Below are 14,198 nucleotides of genomic sequence, written 5' to 3'. Positions count from 1 at the left end.
TATAATCGTGGTTTTCTTGAGAGCTTCAACACTCTTAACACGTTGTGTTAAGAAACCAAAAGAACAACTCCGACCCACCAACCTGACTCATCTGACTGACAGTCTGGGTGTTGAAGGGATAAAATTTCACCTTTATTGTGAATACATTAGATTGAAAAGGACAGACTAGCACTATGTGAGTTCCCAACCATATGTTTCCATGCAAAATGTATCACTTGATGAGAAACAGGAATTCACCGATAAAGGCTGTTTGGTAATTACACGTGAAGTTGTAACTAGAATGGAGGCAGCGGGGTTTTATTTTAAACCAGATTTGAATACTACATTGTGAGCATACATAGAAAACTAGAAATTTTTAGACTGTTACTGACCTCATGTGCACTGAAATGGGTTAAGTATCCCAGGACCATCTCTACCTGCCTCCCCAACCCCCCGAATAATTGCTGCTTAGATAAAGCAATTTTTATGTAGTTAATATTAGCACAAACCCTCTTTCCTGCTTGCCTGCTTCCTAGCAACCTGAAGCAGAGGATCTGCTTGCCAATCTGCTTTTGATAAAAAATATACCAACAGAATACCCAGTGAATTTGCCAGTAGCCCTGAAGAGATGGGGATGTATTCAATAAGCTCCGTGTTGATCTTGTGAGCCCAGTATGTGATTTACATCATCAACCATCTGACCTTGCTGCACTTACTACCACAGGCCAGAGAAGATGTGATCCACATGCTGAAGACCGAGAAAACCAAGCCTGAAGTTCTGGAGGCTCACTACGGGTCTGCAGAGCCAGAGAAAGTGCTTCGGGTCCTGCACCGAGATGCCATCCTTGCCCAGGAGAAGTCCATAGGAGAGGATGTCTATGAGAAACCGATTTCAGAGGTAAAAACATACCACCAACAAGTTCCCCTGGAAGGGAGCCTCCCAGAGCTGTCTCCACATTCTTCCATTGACATGCTTTAACATTGCTTTCAAAGGCAAAATTTTTATGATTTACTAATATAGAATTAAAGCATAATTAAATCATTCAAGGGTTATAGCGGATAAGTTTCAATGACAAGAATTTTAGAAGCTTTTCCTTAAATATACTTAGAGCCAGAAATATATTTTTCCATGTGATTATGACAGTTACACATATTACTCTTTTACCTCTCTAAGAAATGATGTGTGTGAAAATTTGAAATGCTTATCAGTTTTAACATTGAGTTGTTGGGATTATTATCAAATTAGTAACCTAAAATTAAATTGATTTTATTATTGATATTAATGGTTATAGAGCCACTGGTTTTTGATATTTTATAGCCTCTGTCATAATTAAAATGGTCTTATATGAATAACTAAAATATAGTAATTGAGGAAAAATCCGAATGAAATGCTTAGGGACATTCTTTAAGATGAAAGGAATTCTAATAGGGCTATATTTAATTCCTTTATATAAGATTGTACTAGGAACTATTTAGTATTATTATTAATTGTTCATGGTACCACATTTTAAAAATACTGTAACATTGTAGTAGAAGTTCAATGCCAAATTAGGGCACCAGTTTATGGATCTAGCCCTATTGACTCTTTGGAATTCATGTAAAAAAATTTATAGATGTGAAATTAATATTGTGAATGAAAAACAGAACAGAAACTAAAAATCCAAAGCAACTTATTATACATTTAACTTTTAACTTACGTCAAGCCTTCGGAGCAGCTCAGTTTGACAGATTGACAGATCTCAGAGGCAAGGTCTGCTCTAGACAGCATTCACAACACAGATTGATGGTCCTATAATTTTCTGGTTTTTGCAACAAGGATAAACTGGAGCTCTATTCTCATCGTTTCTTAAAATGTTAAGAATATGACAGGATGCAGTCAACAGGCTGGATCTACTTTTATGTCTGAGATCCCCCACTACTAGCTGTGTGTGGTTTTAGGCAGATCACATAAGTTCTTGAAACTTCAATTTCTTTATCTGTGAGGTGGGAGTAACCACAATATATACCTCATAGAATTGTTGTGAGTATTTAATGAAGCAACGCCTATAAAGCTAGTAACATAATGGCTGGAACATACTACGTACTCAACAAATATTAGCCATTAGTATTTGCTGAGATTTGAGGATGATAATTGCTCATATCCTTAATGGGTTCCATACTTGGGAAGATTTGAGCAGTAAAGTACATATGGAGGTCAAAAACATATATTTTTTAATAATAACCTAGATGGGAGAACTCAGCTCAGATAAATGGTCTCATCTGGGATTCCTAATTCTTTTCTCCCAAGTGTAGGGCTTGAGATGACCCCCAAGGAAGAGGTAGGCCTGCAGAGCAGACAACACTTACCCAGGATCATTGCTTCCAATCCCCACTGAATTCCATGGACAGAACACAGAGAGAGCAATTTCTGACCTGCCTTTAGAAAGTAGGCCCTACCTGAATATTCCTGCCTTGTAGACAAAGGAGCAGAGCAGAAAGCACCCATTCTGTGAATTGTCCTTGTGGAATTGGCCAAGCTGGGCATACTTCTTGGTTTGTTTTTCTTCTTGACTCAACAATATGAAGAGTCATTCCTCTCTTTGGGGAAAATGAGTGAGGAGGTAGAGAGAGAAGGACCGAAATGATTAATACTTTTCCCAGTACTGCTAAAATGAAGTCCTGCTTTGTGAGAGAAATAAAATAATAGAGGAGAAAAGATTTTCTTCCACCACATATAGATTTTTGGTCTCTTAACTCTTTGGGATTAACATCAAGTCTTTTTCCCTAGGAGCAGGAGTACCACTCTCAAATTCATGAGGCAGGAACCCTCATACACCACTGTTTCATTAGTCACTTGAGGCTATGAGCAAGTATTCTAGCTCTTGTTCCTAGAAGCCATGTTGCACCTTAAGCCAAAAAATCACTGCTCATTCTAATTTCTATACCAAATTAGGCTCAGTTAGGTTACCCAATAAAACTCACCAGAAGTTAAGCAGTGAACCCTATATGGTGGACCTCTTTCCCTTGCCAAATACCTGGGGAGAAATTAAACAGCAAATATTAAATCCCCCTGCACTTACTTGTAAATTAAAGTCCAGAATATAAAAGTTTATAATTTTTAAGCAAAATTCCAAAAAAAATTTAAGGTCTCTATTTTTTTCCTTCCTAATTTCTTATTCTGCTCAACCTTAGCTAGAGGGATCTCAATTGATTAGATAGAGTTTGTTTTTGTTTTTCCCATTTAGTAAAATGACCTGGACCTCTTAACATTTTCAAAGTTGCATTAATATATCCTGAAATCCCAATTCCCTAGATTCTAGTTTTTTCAAAAATCCAAAAAATTATTGGGACACATGCAATTACCATAGTACTAACTTCATACTCATAAATTTAAAGAATACAAGAAAATCTACAATTCCAAGATCAATTTACCTCAAGCAAAATTGTATTCCTTAACCTTAGGACTCAGTATAATGCAGGCTCATGTTAGTGTTACACATTAAAGCAGAGACTTGGAGCATGTCCAAGGGAAGGTGAATAGATAGAGAACATCTTCAGCTACAACAGAATTGTGGTCAGTCTAGAGCAGTTGTTCACATAAGACAAAGCCTGTTACCATCAAAAGATTAATAATTATGGGAAATGGTGAACTCTAGGTAGGGTGGAAGAGCCTGTTTGTATGTACTGTCTTTGTCTTTACTGAGTGGCATTGGCAACACACCTGTGTTTTTGCAAAGTCTGGAGATTTGCAGTGGTGACTTCCTCAGTGCCTAGGTCTAATTGTAGGTGCTCAATTTTTGCACCTGCATATTTAAAACTCCTTCGATCCTTTTCTTTTACCAGCCCTTCGCCCAGGCCTAGGAAACCCATCTTTTCAGAAGGTAACCCTTCTGAAGCCTGTGTGATCTGGGGCCTAGAAGGGATCATACCTTTATTCAGGTGCTATTCTTCTTTAAAACATAGCTGTCCCTCATGTGTGAACTTTCTGAGCCTTGAGTAACTTGTCCAACTCAAGGAAACAAAAATATTTTCTTCTGCCACAATTTTTTCTGTAGTAGGAAGCCTCAGCTGATTTGTTGTTTTACCATTTTAACCAGTTTCTTCAAGTGGTCCTTTTCTTTATTATTGTTCTATGATCTCAGAGTTTTTTGACTTGTTTGTTTGTTCGCTTCTGTTTCCCCTATGCTTTCAGACCCAGACAGTTGTTTTTGTAACATTGCTTTCCATGTTCTACATTGTGTGGTCTCCCTCAGTGAGAGACATAAAAATCAAGGAGTTCTGAGTCTGCCCAAAGTATTCTTTGTTTAACATAAATCTTACCTACTTTCATATCCTTGAGTTGGAGTTGGATAATCCTCACTAAGAGGTCTTTTCCATCGCACCACATCCATGTCTGGACTTACCTGCTGTTGTTCTGCCTGATTCCTCTTTTGTTTCTCTCATGATTTCTTCAAATATTACATCCCAAAGTTTCTTAAGTGTGTTCACTTAGGGACCAGGCAATACTGGCAACTCCATCTATAATAGCCGAGACCCTGAAACTCAACAAATTATGCTTCAAATATCTTACCCTAATCTTCCCAGATTATAATTCTTAAATCTGGTCATATTTTATATAACCACTTTGAATAGCTGCCACAGTCTTCAAGGGAAGGGCCCCCAATTGATCTCATGAAAGACTATCTGCAGATTTACAGGTGTTCCTCAATTGTTTCCTGAATCCCAACACCTTCTTTGTGGTGGGAGTAACACTGCTCTGTTCTCTGGGCTCTCATGTCTCTATCTTCTCTTGGCACCTATTATGATCCAACAATGACCAAAATACCTTCTTTTTTAATAGCTCTATTTTTGAGAGCACTTAGATCCATTCCCCTTTTGTGTAAATCCAATTTGGTCTTTAAGACCTCATATTTCCTCTTAAGTAGATTTATCTCTTCCTCGATTCCTTAATATTTCTTCAATTAGCCCTCTGCAGGCAACAATACTAAAGCTACCTCCTGAACCATGATCCTTTTATCTAAAATGTGCTGAAATTTCTTCTCAAGTTCTTGCACTTCTCCACCAACATGATACATTAGGATAAGACTTCCAGGTACACTTTTTCCTTAGTAAATTTTTGGCCTTTGATGTTATGATGATCTCATTCAATTTTCCTTCCACCTCTGTCCAAGTAGAATCCATATTTCCAAAGTAAAATAAGAGGTGCCTATTCCACTTTCACTATTCGTTAATAAAAGCCATTCCTCTATACTGAGCCACAGCTTGGATCCTGAAAACCAAAGGCCATGTACACAGGATATATGATTAATGAATCTACAAAATTCATAGTTATGGGAAGTGGTCTTCAGAGGCTCTGGACAAGCCACATAGAGCCAAGAAGATAGGTCACCTCAGTTCTTACCTAGCAGTTTGATGTAGTTCCAAACAAAATAATAAGAAACAGCATGTGGCAGAGATGACCTATTGCTACTTATGTTAGTTCTTATATCCAAAATTTAAAATAGAAAGCTAGATCTTCACACATTAATGCTTTATAGCAGAAGAATTTACTGCCTCTACAGTTTAAAGTCTGGATCTGCAGTTCTGCCTAAGAAACATACTAATCACACCAATAAATTTAGCAATTTATGCAATAAGCGATGAAAAGACTGCCTTCTTGATAATGGAATTACTACTGGGGTAAAGTTGTGCTAACATGAATGACATGAACATTACCCACAGAGACCCCAGAAACCTACTTCAGTGGCCTAACCCAGCACTGTAGCTCCTGCAAACAACCAGTTTCGAAGGCCCATATGGACAGAATGTATTAAGGCTGAGGTCTGCCCCCTGCCTAGGCTGCCCCAGAACATTTGGTATTTCCATGTGTTTTTTTTTTTTTTTTTTTTTTTCCTCCAGATATACATGCAGTGACTATCTCTTTGGATTTCTCAGTTAGCCATCCAATTAATAACGCCACCACTTTCCCTCTAAAATTCTTTGGATATATTGAGAAATCCTGGGGAAGATGTCACAATGTGTCATCCTATGACAGGCAGAGTGAAAAATAGGAAATTAAAAAGCTGAGCTGTACATTTCTAATTCCCAATCCAAATACAACCTTCAAATAAGTCAACTCTCCTTTCTTAGGGAGGAATGGGGGAGAGAGTGAAGAAATAGGCAGAAGTTGATCTTCAAATACCTTCCAAAGGATGGAGAGTCCTATTTTATGATAAAGGAGGAAGGATCAAAAAGGGGAAAAAGTTGCTTTTTCTACATTTTTGATGATGATGATGATGTTTCAGCAATGTTTGATAAGTTGTATAAAATATGGTGAAAACCACACTTGTAAAAATGGGGAGTACTGGGGAGAATATTTTGTAGTCGGGAGTTATACCAATGGGAAAACCTCTTATATAGTCTGTCTCTTTAAGGCTACAGAAACTTATCAGAAGACAAAAAAGTACAAGTTGCCAATTCCTGATGATCTCAGATATTATCAGCCACTAGTTAACGTGGGCTTCTTTGCCAATCTCTTTCTGTTCACCTGCTCCTAAGTAAAGGGAGTAGAGAAATCTGGGAAGAAGATAACAAGGATAATAGCAGCAGTTTCTCTTTTATTTTTGGCCCCAGAAATGATATATTCCCAATGAACACATCATGCATTATAGAGAGAGCCTCAGTCCTCCTTGTAATGGAAAGGCAAACAGAAAAGGAACAGGGAACAGCTCTGAGGCTCAGACCATGTGGTGCTACCCCACTGGGTTTTAGGGAGTTCATGGTGAAACTGAGAATGTATTTTATTTTACATTTTTTTAATTAAATGAACGGTTTTCCGTGCATCTTTTTTTTTTTTTTTTTTTTGAGACAAAGTCTCCCTCCTGTTGTCCAGGCTAGAGTGCCGTGGCATCAGCCTAGCTCACAGCAACCTCAAACTCCTGGGCTCAAGACATCCTGCTTTCTCAGCCTTCCAAGTAGCTGGGACTACAGGTGTGCATCACCGGGCCTGGCTAATTTTTTCCATTTTTGGTAGAGATAGGGTCTCACTCTTGCTCAGACTGGTCTCAAACTCCTGAGCTCAAGCGATCCTCCTGCCTCGGCCTCCCAGAGTGCTAGGATTACAAGTGTGAGCCACCTCACCCAGCCTGAGAATGCATTTTAAATATGTCTGTTTCTACTAGATCAGTGGTTCTCAACTGCGGTGGTAGTGGATTTTTCCTTCTGGGGGACATTTGGCAATTTAGGATAGTTTGATTGTCACAACTAAAGGTGGTACTATTGGCATCTGGTGGGCAGAAGTTAGGGATGCTGCTAAATATCCTCCAATGCACAGTACCCCACAACAAAGAACCACCTGGTCTCAGCAGTGCCAAAGTTGAGAAACCCTGAACTAGAGTTTGAAAGGGAGAGTAAGATAGTGAGCAGGACAGGAAAATATCAATATTGTAAGATTTGGTCCAATTTAACAAACAGTTACTGAACATTTACTTTGTTCTAGGCCCTGTCCTAGGCACTGGGGACTAAAAAGATTATCAAGACACGATCCCTTGAAATTCTTATAGCTTGGCCAGAGAAAGAAGCACAAAAAACACCCTGTAATATTTGATAAGACCTCTTTTGGAGATATAGATTCTCTACAAGTTTTTAAATCCTTCCTATATTTAGCATCTCTTGAAAAAAGAGGACTTTGGATGCTTCATATACATTTCCTAGAAATGCATATAGCTGCAAGCTCTAAAAAAAGATTGTGATGATGATAATTACTTCCCAGGGGAGAAGTTTGCTATATGCACATGCTGAGATCTTAATTTTTCTGAGATCAGAAGAGATGTTATCCTCTTTCTTTCTGAGTATAGGGCTTTGTGTGGTCTCATTAAAACTATAAAAGAGTTTGTTCTCCTGAAAGCTTAGGAACCATACATAATGTTTACAGGAAAAAAAAGGCCAGAAGGCCAGAAGTTACTGCAGTGTTATTATGGCTAGTTTATAAAGGCAATCAGCATAGAGAAAATGATGGAATGGGGAAAATGGCAGTGAATACCAGACTCACTGTTCTCTCCTTCAGGTAATAAGTCACTAGAACAATGTAGGCAAATTATTTAGTTATATGCAAATGAAATAAAATATCAAGCTCTTTCCTATGTTTGCTTATGCAGCTGGACAGACTTGAGGAAAAACAGAAAGAAACCTACCGGCGCATGCTAGAGCAGCTGCTGTTGGCAGAGAAGTGTCACAGGCGCACTGTGTACGAGTTAGAGAACGAGAAGCATAAGCACACTGACTACATGAACAAGAGCGACGACTTCACCAACCTGCTGGAGCAGGAGAGGGAGAGGTAATGTGCACACATGGCCCCGGGCACGCCTGGCTGCCTGCAGCATCCCTGTCTGTCCAGGGATCATTCTTCTGTCCAGGGACACCACAGACAGGTGTCCAGGGTCTAATTCTGGTTTCTAAATGGTTTGTGACCCTAGAGAGTGAGATAAACTTTACCTGAGATTATTACATGAATATGCTTGGGAGTGCATATAAGTAGGGTCCCACATTCTGACAAGGATGTTAAAAGTCATAAAACCTTATAGCTGGAAAGAAACCCAGGGAGTTTAAATTTGAACTTGATCAGTGAAGCTCCTACATTTGAAAAGCCTCTACTAATTGCCTTCTGTTTGAAATAACCTAGCTTTTCTCTTTGGAGTTGAAATCCAGTTTTCAGGAAGACAAATTCTTAAACTTAACCATTATAAATGAATCCTATTCATTTTTAATACTCATGTAGAAAATCTTAATATTTGGTTGAGTAGAAATTATTTAATGACTAGAACCACCTGCTTAACTTTCAAAGAGTTACATAACTCTCGAAACTCAGTATAAAATAATAACCAAACCAAACCAAATAAAAACTGAGTGTGTTGAACCTCTCTGTATTTATTGTAGCTATTTAGTTTTTTCAGACCAGGGATCGCCACATTTGAAGCAGAGGCCTCAAATTGAAAAGCTTTGTTCTTAACTCTTCTATATTATCTAGTCTTTTTTCTAGTACATTTAAAATTATTTTTTCCCTTCCTGTCTCTCAGCTGAATGGTGATGTCTGTGAAAGTCAGTCTTAGAAACTGATGACCTTGAATCCTGATGCTTTGCTTTACCAAGCATGTCTGCTTTTGTGTTTAGGACTTGCATATTGAGAGCCACTAGGGAACAGCTATCCAACTTTATTATTGATTCAGTTACAGACAGAGATCTGGTTTTCTCAGATTAGCTTACATACTAGAAAAAAACTATCACAATAAGAGTAAATAAAAGCATGAAACAGAACAGGTTTATGTTAAACATTTTGAAAAATTATTGGTAATGTTTACTTATTATTGGAATTGGCATATCCCTTGAGGAAGGAGAAATGGAAAGGAGAACAATGGCTGAAGTGGTAGGTAGTATATCCCTAACTTATGCTTTCTTTATGCTTATCTTAAGCTCCTGTAAGCTTAATTTTACCAGCTTCATGTTTGAACAAATAGACAATCTGATTTGACATTTTGGGGTAACCAGTGAGAATAAACCCTACCTCTTCAATCTCTGAGAACTTCCCAATCTCACGCTACAGATATTTCAAACAAGGTTCTAAGAATAGTATTAATTACATATACAGTCATGCATCGCTGAACAACTGGAATACAGTCTGAGCAATTCATCAATAGTTGTTTCTGTCCTTGTGCAAACGTTATAGAGCATACTTAAAACAAACCTAGGTGGTATAGCTTACTATTTACCTAGGCTATATGGGATAGCCTGTTGGTTCTAGGCTACAAATAGGTACATGTTACTCTACTGACTTGTAGGTAATTGAAACACAGTGTTAACTATTTGTGTATCTAAACATATTTAAACATATCAAAGGTACAGTAAAAGTACCGTATTATAATCTTATGGCCTTTGTTGATGAAAACGTCATTATGCAGTACATGACTATATCTACAACGATCATCTGATTAGGTTTCCTGTGTTGGAATGTGGTCAGGTAAAAAAGTAGCAACTTGATACTGACTTTTTACAATATCTGAAATCAAATTATTTTAAAGAGCACCTTTTTTGATTGCTTTGTAACTTATTTCATTTAGAACCAGATGTTTGTCTTTTCTGTAATTTCCCACCTAAGCTAAATGCCTGAGGTGACACAAGATCGCTTACAGAGTGTTGGTTTAATTGAGGCGTGTGGATGGACTGACTGTACTTATTCAGGCTGTTTCTTTTTCTTTCTTTTTTGTTTTCCTAAATTTTGTGTTCTGTGAGAATAGTTGAAATAATCACGTACAACAGAGAGGGTTGCAGTTCACAGAGTACTCTTACATTCATTACACAATGAGCCTATGCCAGATGTGTTTATCCACTAGGTTCCCATTGGTCAACTCTAGATGAACAATTCCAATGCTCTTTTTCTGAAGTTGTTTAATTTTATTAAAACAACTACAACAGCTTCTCCTGAGCAAAGTGCTATGTAGAAAGTTTTAAAAATCAAAGTAAAAAAAAATTTTTTTAATTACCTTAACATGCTTTTGATACTTTGATCAGTGCCACTGGGATATGTCACCAGACTTTCATGATTTAGATAAGAATTCACTAAGAGACCTTTGAACTCTTGCTTAATTTTCAATCCACTTTATGGTTTTAAAATAATTTTTGATGGAACAGGTTATACTTTAATGCTTAAACTTTTTTTTTTTTTCTGTTAATGTTTTTTCTCAGCTCAATACCCTGACTGACCACCAGTGCACACGCCCTGGACACACTCTGACAGACACACTTTATTCTCCATTAAACATCCCCACGAAGACCCTGATACCTTAAGTTGGCGTCTCTGAATTTCTCTGCCATCTGAGGCGTCCACCGTGACTGGCTCAACGAATTCCTGGGGCAGTGAAGTCTGTAGGATTTTTCAAAGGTCAAGCTTTAGATTCCTGCCGCCCTTTGGAAACTGCCCTGCTAAATCTGCTTTGGGTTAAATCCTCTTTTTGAAGTTAGCGGTCCTAATTAGATCTACTTATGGGAGCTGGCAGGAGGCTGACACTGGGGCTTGCTTTCCCGCGGGCCGAGTGGCCGGGCAGCCCCTCCCCAGCGCGGACCACGGCCCGCGGCCGCCGCGGCTCAGGGGCTCCGCCAGGCCCGGCGCTCCGTGCGGCTCCGCGGGCGCGGCGCAGGCTCAGCGCCTGCAGGGCACGGTGAGCTGCGGCTCATAAAGAAGCCGCACCTCTGAGCACGAGTGGGAGTCTTCCTGCAGACTGTTCCAAGTCCTTTGTTTGCTTCTTTGGTTTGCACTACCTTCCCCTTCTCCCGAAAAGTCCCTTTTGTAAACAAAAAATAGAGCCAAGAACTTTCTTTCAGAAACATTTCCCTTTGTTTCCACTGTGTGCTTGAGCAGAGAAGTTTGAAAGTGAAGCTTGGGATAAGCCTACGTGGTCTCTTTATAATCCCTCACTCAGCTTCTTCCACTGGGTGCGCCACTCTGCAGGCTGTCTCTGCCCCAGACGCTTACGGTCTGGTGGTAGAAGTGTAAAGTTCGGGGTGGGCAGAGCAAGGGACTCTCTCTCTCTTGGCACCAGGAGCACCTAAGCTCCATTCTCCACACTGTCCTGCTCTGGAAGGGTTCCTCACTTCCTCTGGAGAAAAATGGTTGAAGATAATAAAAATGCACTCAAGCATACAGAATCAGTAGCAAGTGTTGATAGGTCATCCAGATTCAGGTATTTGATGAAGCCAGGAATCTGAGGCTCTGAGCATTGCAAAAGATTTCTGAGATCAGCCCTTTCAAGTCCCTCATTTTACATGTGGAGACACTGAGGCCCAGAACAATTATGTAGCTCAACCACGATCACACAGCTCAGGCCACTGGTCTAACACTTCTGTGCAAATGAACACCTTTGTGCAAAAAGGCTTGTTTTATGTTTTATTTTTTGTGGATAGGCTCCCCACACAAAAATTTAAAAGGCAGAATGATGGTTATCATGAAGATACAACCACAGAGATTTTTTAGGACCAACAATGTCTCTAGACCTTCAAGGTTGAAGTTTCCAGACAGTGGTCTGTTGAAAGGAGCAGCCTGGGTACTTGTTTTGAAGTTGAGTTTGAATAGCATACACAGTGTTTTCCTTGGGTTGCATTCTCTTCAGGGTAGTTATGATAGGAGGCTGATGATGTTTATAGAGGAGCTAAATAAAGCCTTCTTCCAAACTACTCCCTTGTTATTGCCACTGACCTAGGCCATGTAAGTGTAAAAACTATAGAAATTGTTTTTCACTTTTCAGGAGTTGTTAAATATATTTTGTATAAAAATTGCACAAATTAAGTATGTAAATGGGTAATATATGTTCTGGGCTTCTTTTATTCTAAGTCAACAGACTGTGCTCATAATTTATTACCATCATTTACAACATATCTATTTTTTAAAATAGTCATAGTCCCAAATTAAAAAGATAAAATAGCATGAAAAAAATGTATTGGCTTAATTAGCATTGTTAATAATAAAGCTGAGAGTATCTTTCATTGCATTAAGATTAGGTAAAAAAAGCTCCCTTATCTAAATGCTGTATTCGGTTTCGTCCATATTTCAAGTCAACTTGACCTTTAAAGGCATAATTCTGAGCACATGAGATCACCTTCGAAGTTTGTACTTTATTCCCTGTCTGAACTTCAAAACTTGTGATCTTAATCTTAAGCTTCATTAGGGCTGCTCCAAGAATGTCAAAATAGAGAGAACACAGTTACATCAAAAAGTGGTCTGGAACTTAAAGAAATATTTGGGGGTCGGGATATATGTGTGTGTGTGAGAGAGAGTGATATGGGGAGTGCTGTCTAACTCTATCATGGTAGATATAGATTTTAAAGCTTTTGGATTTTATAGGCTCAACTGGGACTACATAAATAATTACATCATCATATAATATTGCAGCAAGGCTTCCAAGTATAAGTTCATTTTTTTCAAGTACGAATCAGCATCTCAAGAGAAATCTCTTAACCTGTGAAGCAGAGACTGTAGGAGCAGGGGCTTGAAGGGCCTTTCCAGCTCCATTTTGGTGTTATTCCTTTAAGTCAATGTGGAGGGGGCGGTGGGCATTTGCCTGGTGTTCCACTGGATAGTCTGTACTATTATACTTGCCTGTGCAAGGGAATGACCAGTCAGAACCTACTGGTTTTGTAAACTTGCTCTAGTGGACTGGTATCCTCAGAAACATTCCTGATTTTCTTTACACAAAAGGATTCATGTCTGGTTCCCTGGCACAATATCCTTAAGTTTCTTAGGTTTAGTTGCCCTACCTCTAAAACATGGTGTCAAAATTGACTTTTCTCACTGGTAGCTCAGAGAATCAAAACAAAGCACTCTGTAGAAAAAGGTTGTTGATGCTGTGTAAATACTCAAGTCTTATCAAGCAGAAAGTTAATCAATAGGTGAAATGTGTCAGCAGAAAACAGCTGAGCCTTCTTCTCTGCGCTGAGCACTCTGCTAGAGGCTATTCAGTAGTAGAGGTAGCTTTTATTGAACCCCTGATAAGCTGGACCCATATACCATCTTGTTTAATCCTTACAAAACTAGGAGATGTGTAATTATTATCTCCATTCAGCAGATGGAGAAGCAGAGAGGTGAAGCTCCTTCCCCCAAAGTCACTTGCCAATAATTACTTGGCAGAATCAGGGTTTGAACTGAGTTTTTTCAATAAAAATAAACAAACAAGCAAACAACTTTTTCTACTTTTGACTTCTTACCTTCTGATTAAAATGAACGCCTCTTTCCCCAATGCATGGAGAATGAAAAGTGATCTGGAAAGTTGGCCGATGACTTGGACTGTCTTGGACTTGGACCCATTCTTTTGTGGGTTTAAGATTTGCATTCATAGACCTTAACATGGCCATGAGATATACCACGTACTATCAGTATCCTAAAATTGCTGGGAATAGACAGTTTTTAAGAAAGGAGAGGAATTATAATTCAGAGGCCTAATGACTAAGCTGGAATATGTTTTACAGTTTCTGAAATAATGCAGGATCAAACTCCACCTTTTAATTCTTCTTACCCTTGAAATATGCACATCTCACTTCCTACGGGAAAATGTAATTACAATAAAGGAGGCTGAGCTGATGTTGTGTTGCCCCTAGGGCACAGCTTGGGTGTAAATTTTGAGAGGTGGGCTGGGTGGCAGATGGTGTAAAGGAAGTGATGTTGCATCTTACTTGAAGGGACCAGGCAATCATAGCAACTCAAAAAGGTAGCTTCCCAG

General features: G+C 38.9%; 1 protein-coding gene and 1 long non-coding RNA gene across 3 annotated transcripts in view; one reads left to right on the top strand and one right to left on the bottom strand.

Moving 5' to 3' along the window:
- FILIP1 (filamin A interacting protein 1) overlaps positions 1 to 14,198 on the top strand; it is a 167,671-nt gene that overhangs the window by 106,952 nt on the left and 46,521 nt on the right. For both annotated transcript variants that reach the window (XM_045543906.1, XM_045543905.1), the window contains exons 3-4: positions 704 to 877; positions 8,094 to 8,272. In XM_045543906.1, the coding sequence (XP_045399862.1) occupies positions 704 to 877; positions 8,094 to 8,272 (353 nt within the window). The remainder of the gene's footprint in view (positions 1 to 703; positions 878 to 8,093; positions 8,273 to 14,198) is intronic.
- On the bottom strand, positions 735 to 10,808 carry LOC123633009. The gene is made up of 3 exons (XR_006733525.1): positions 10,772 to 10,808; positions 2,941 to 2,993; positions 735 to 855 (listed from the first exon to the last, which is right to left on the bottom strand). It is a non-coding gene; the product is annotated as an uncharacterized LOC123633009 (long non-coding RNA).

Source organism: Lemur catta, chromosome 2 (assembly GCF_020740605.2).
Source record: "Lemur catta isolate mLemCat1 chromosome 2, mLemCat1.pri, whole genome shotgun sequence".
Lineage (NCBI taxonomy): Eukaryota > Metazoa > Chordata > Mammalia > Primates > Lemuridae > Lemur > Lemur catta.
This window is presented reverse-complemented; position numbering and strand designations above follow the sequence as displayed.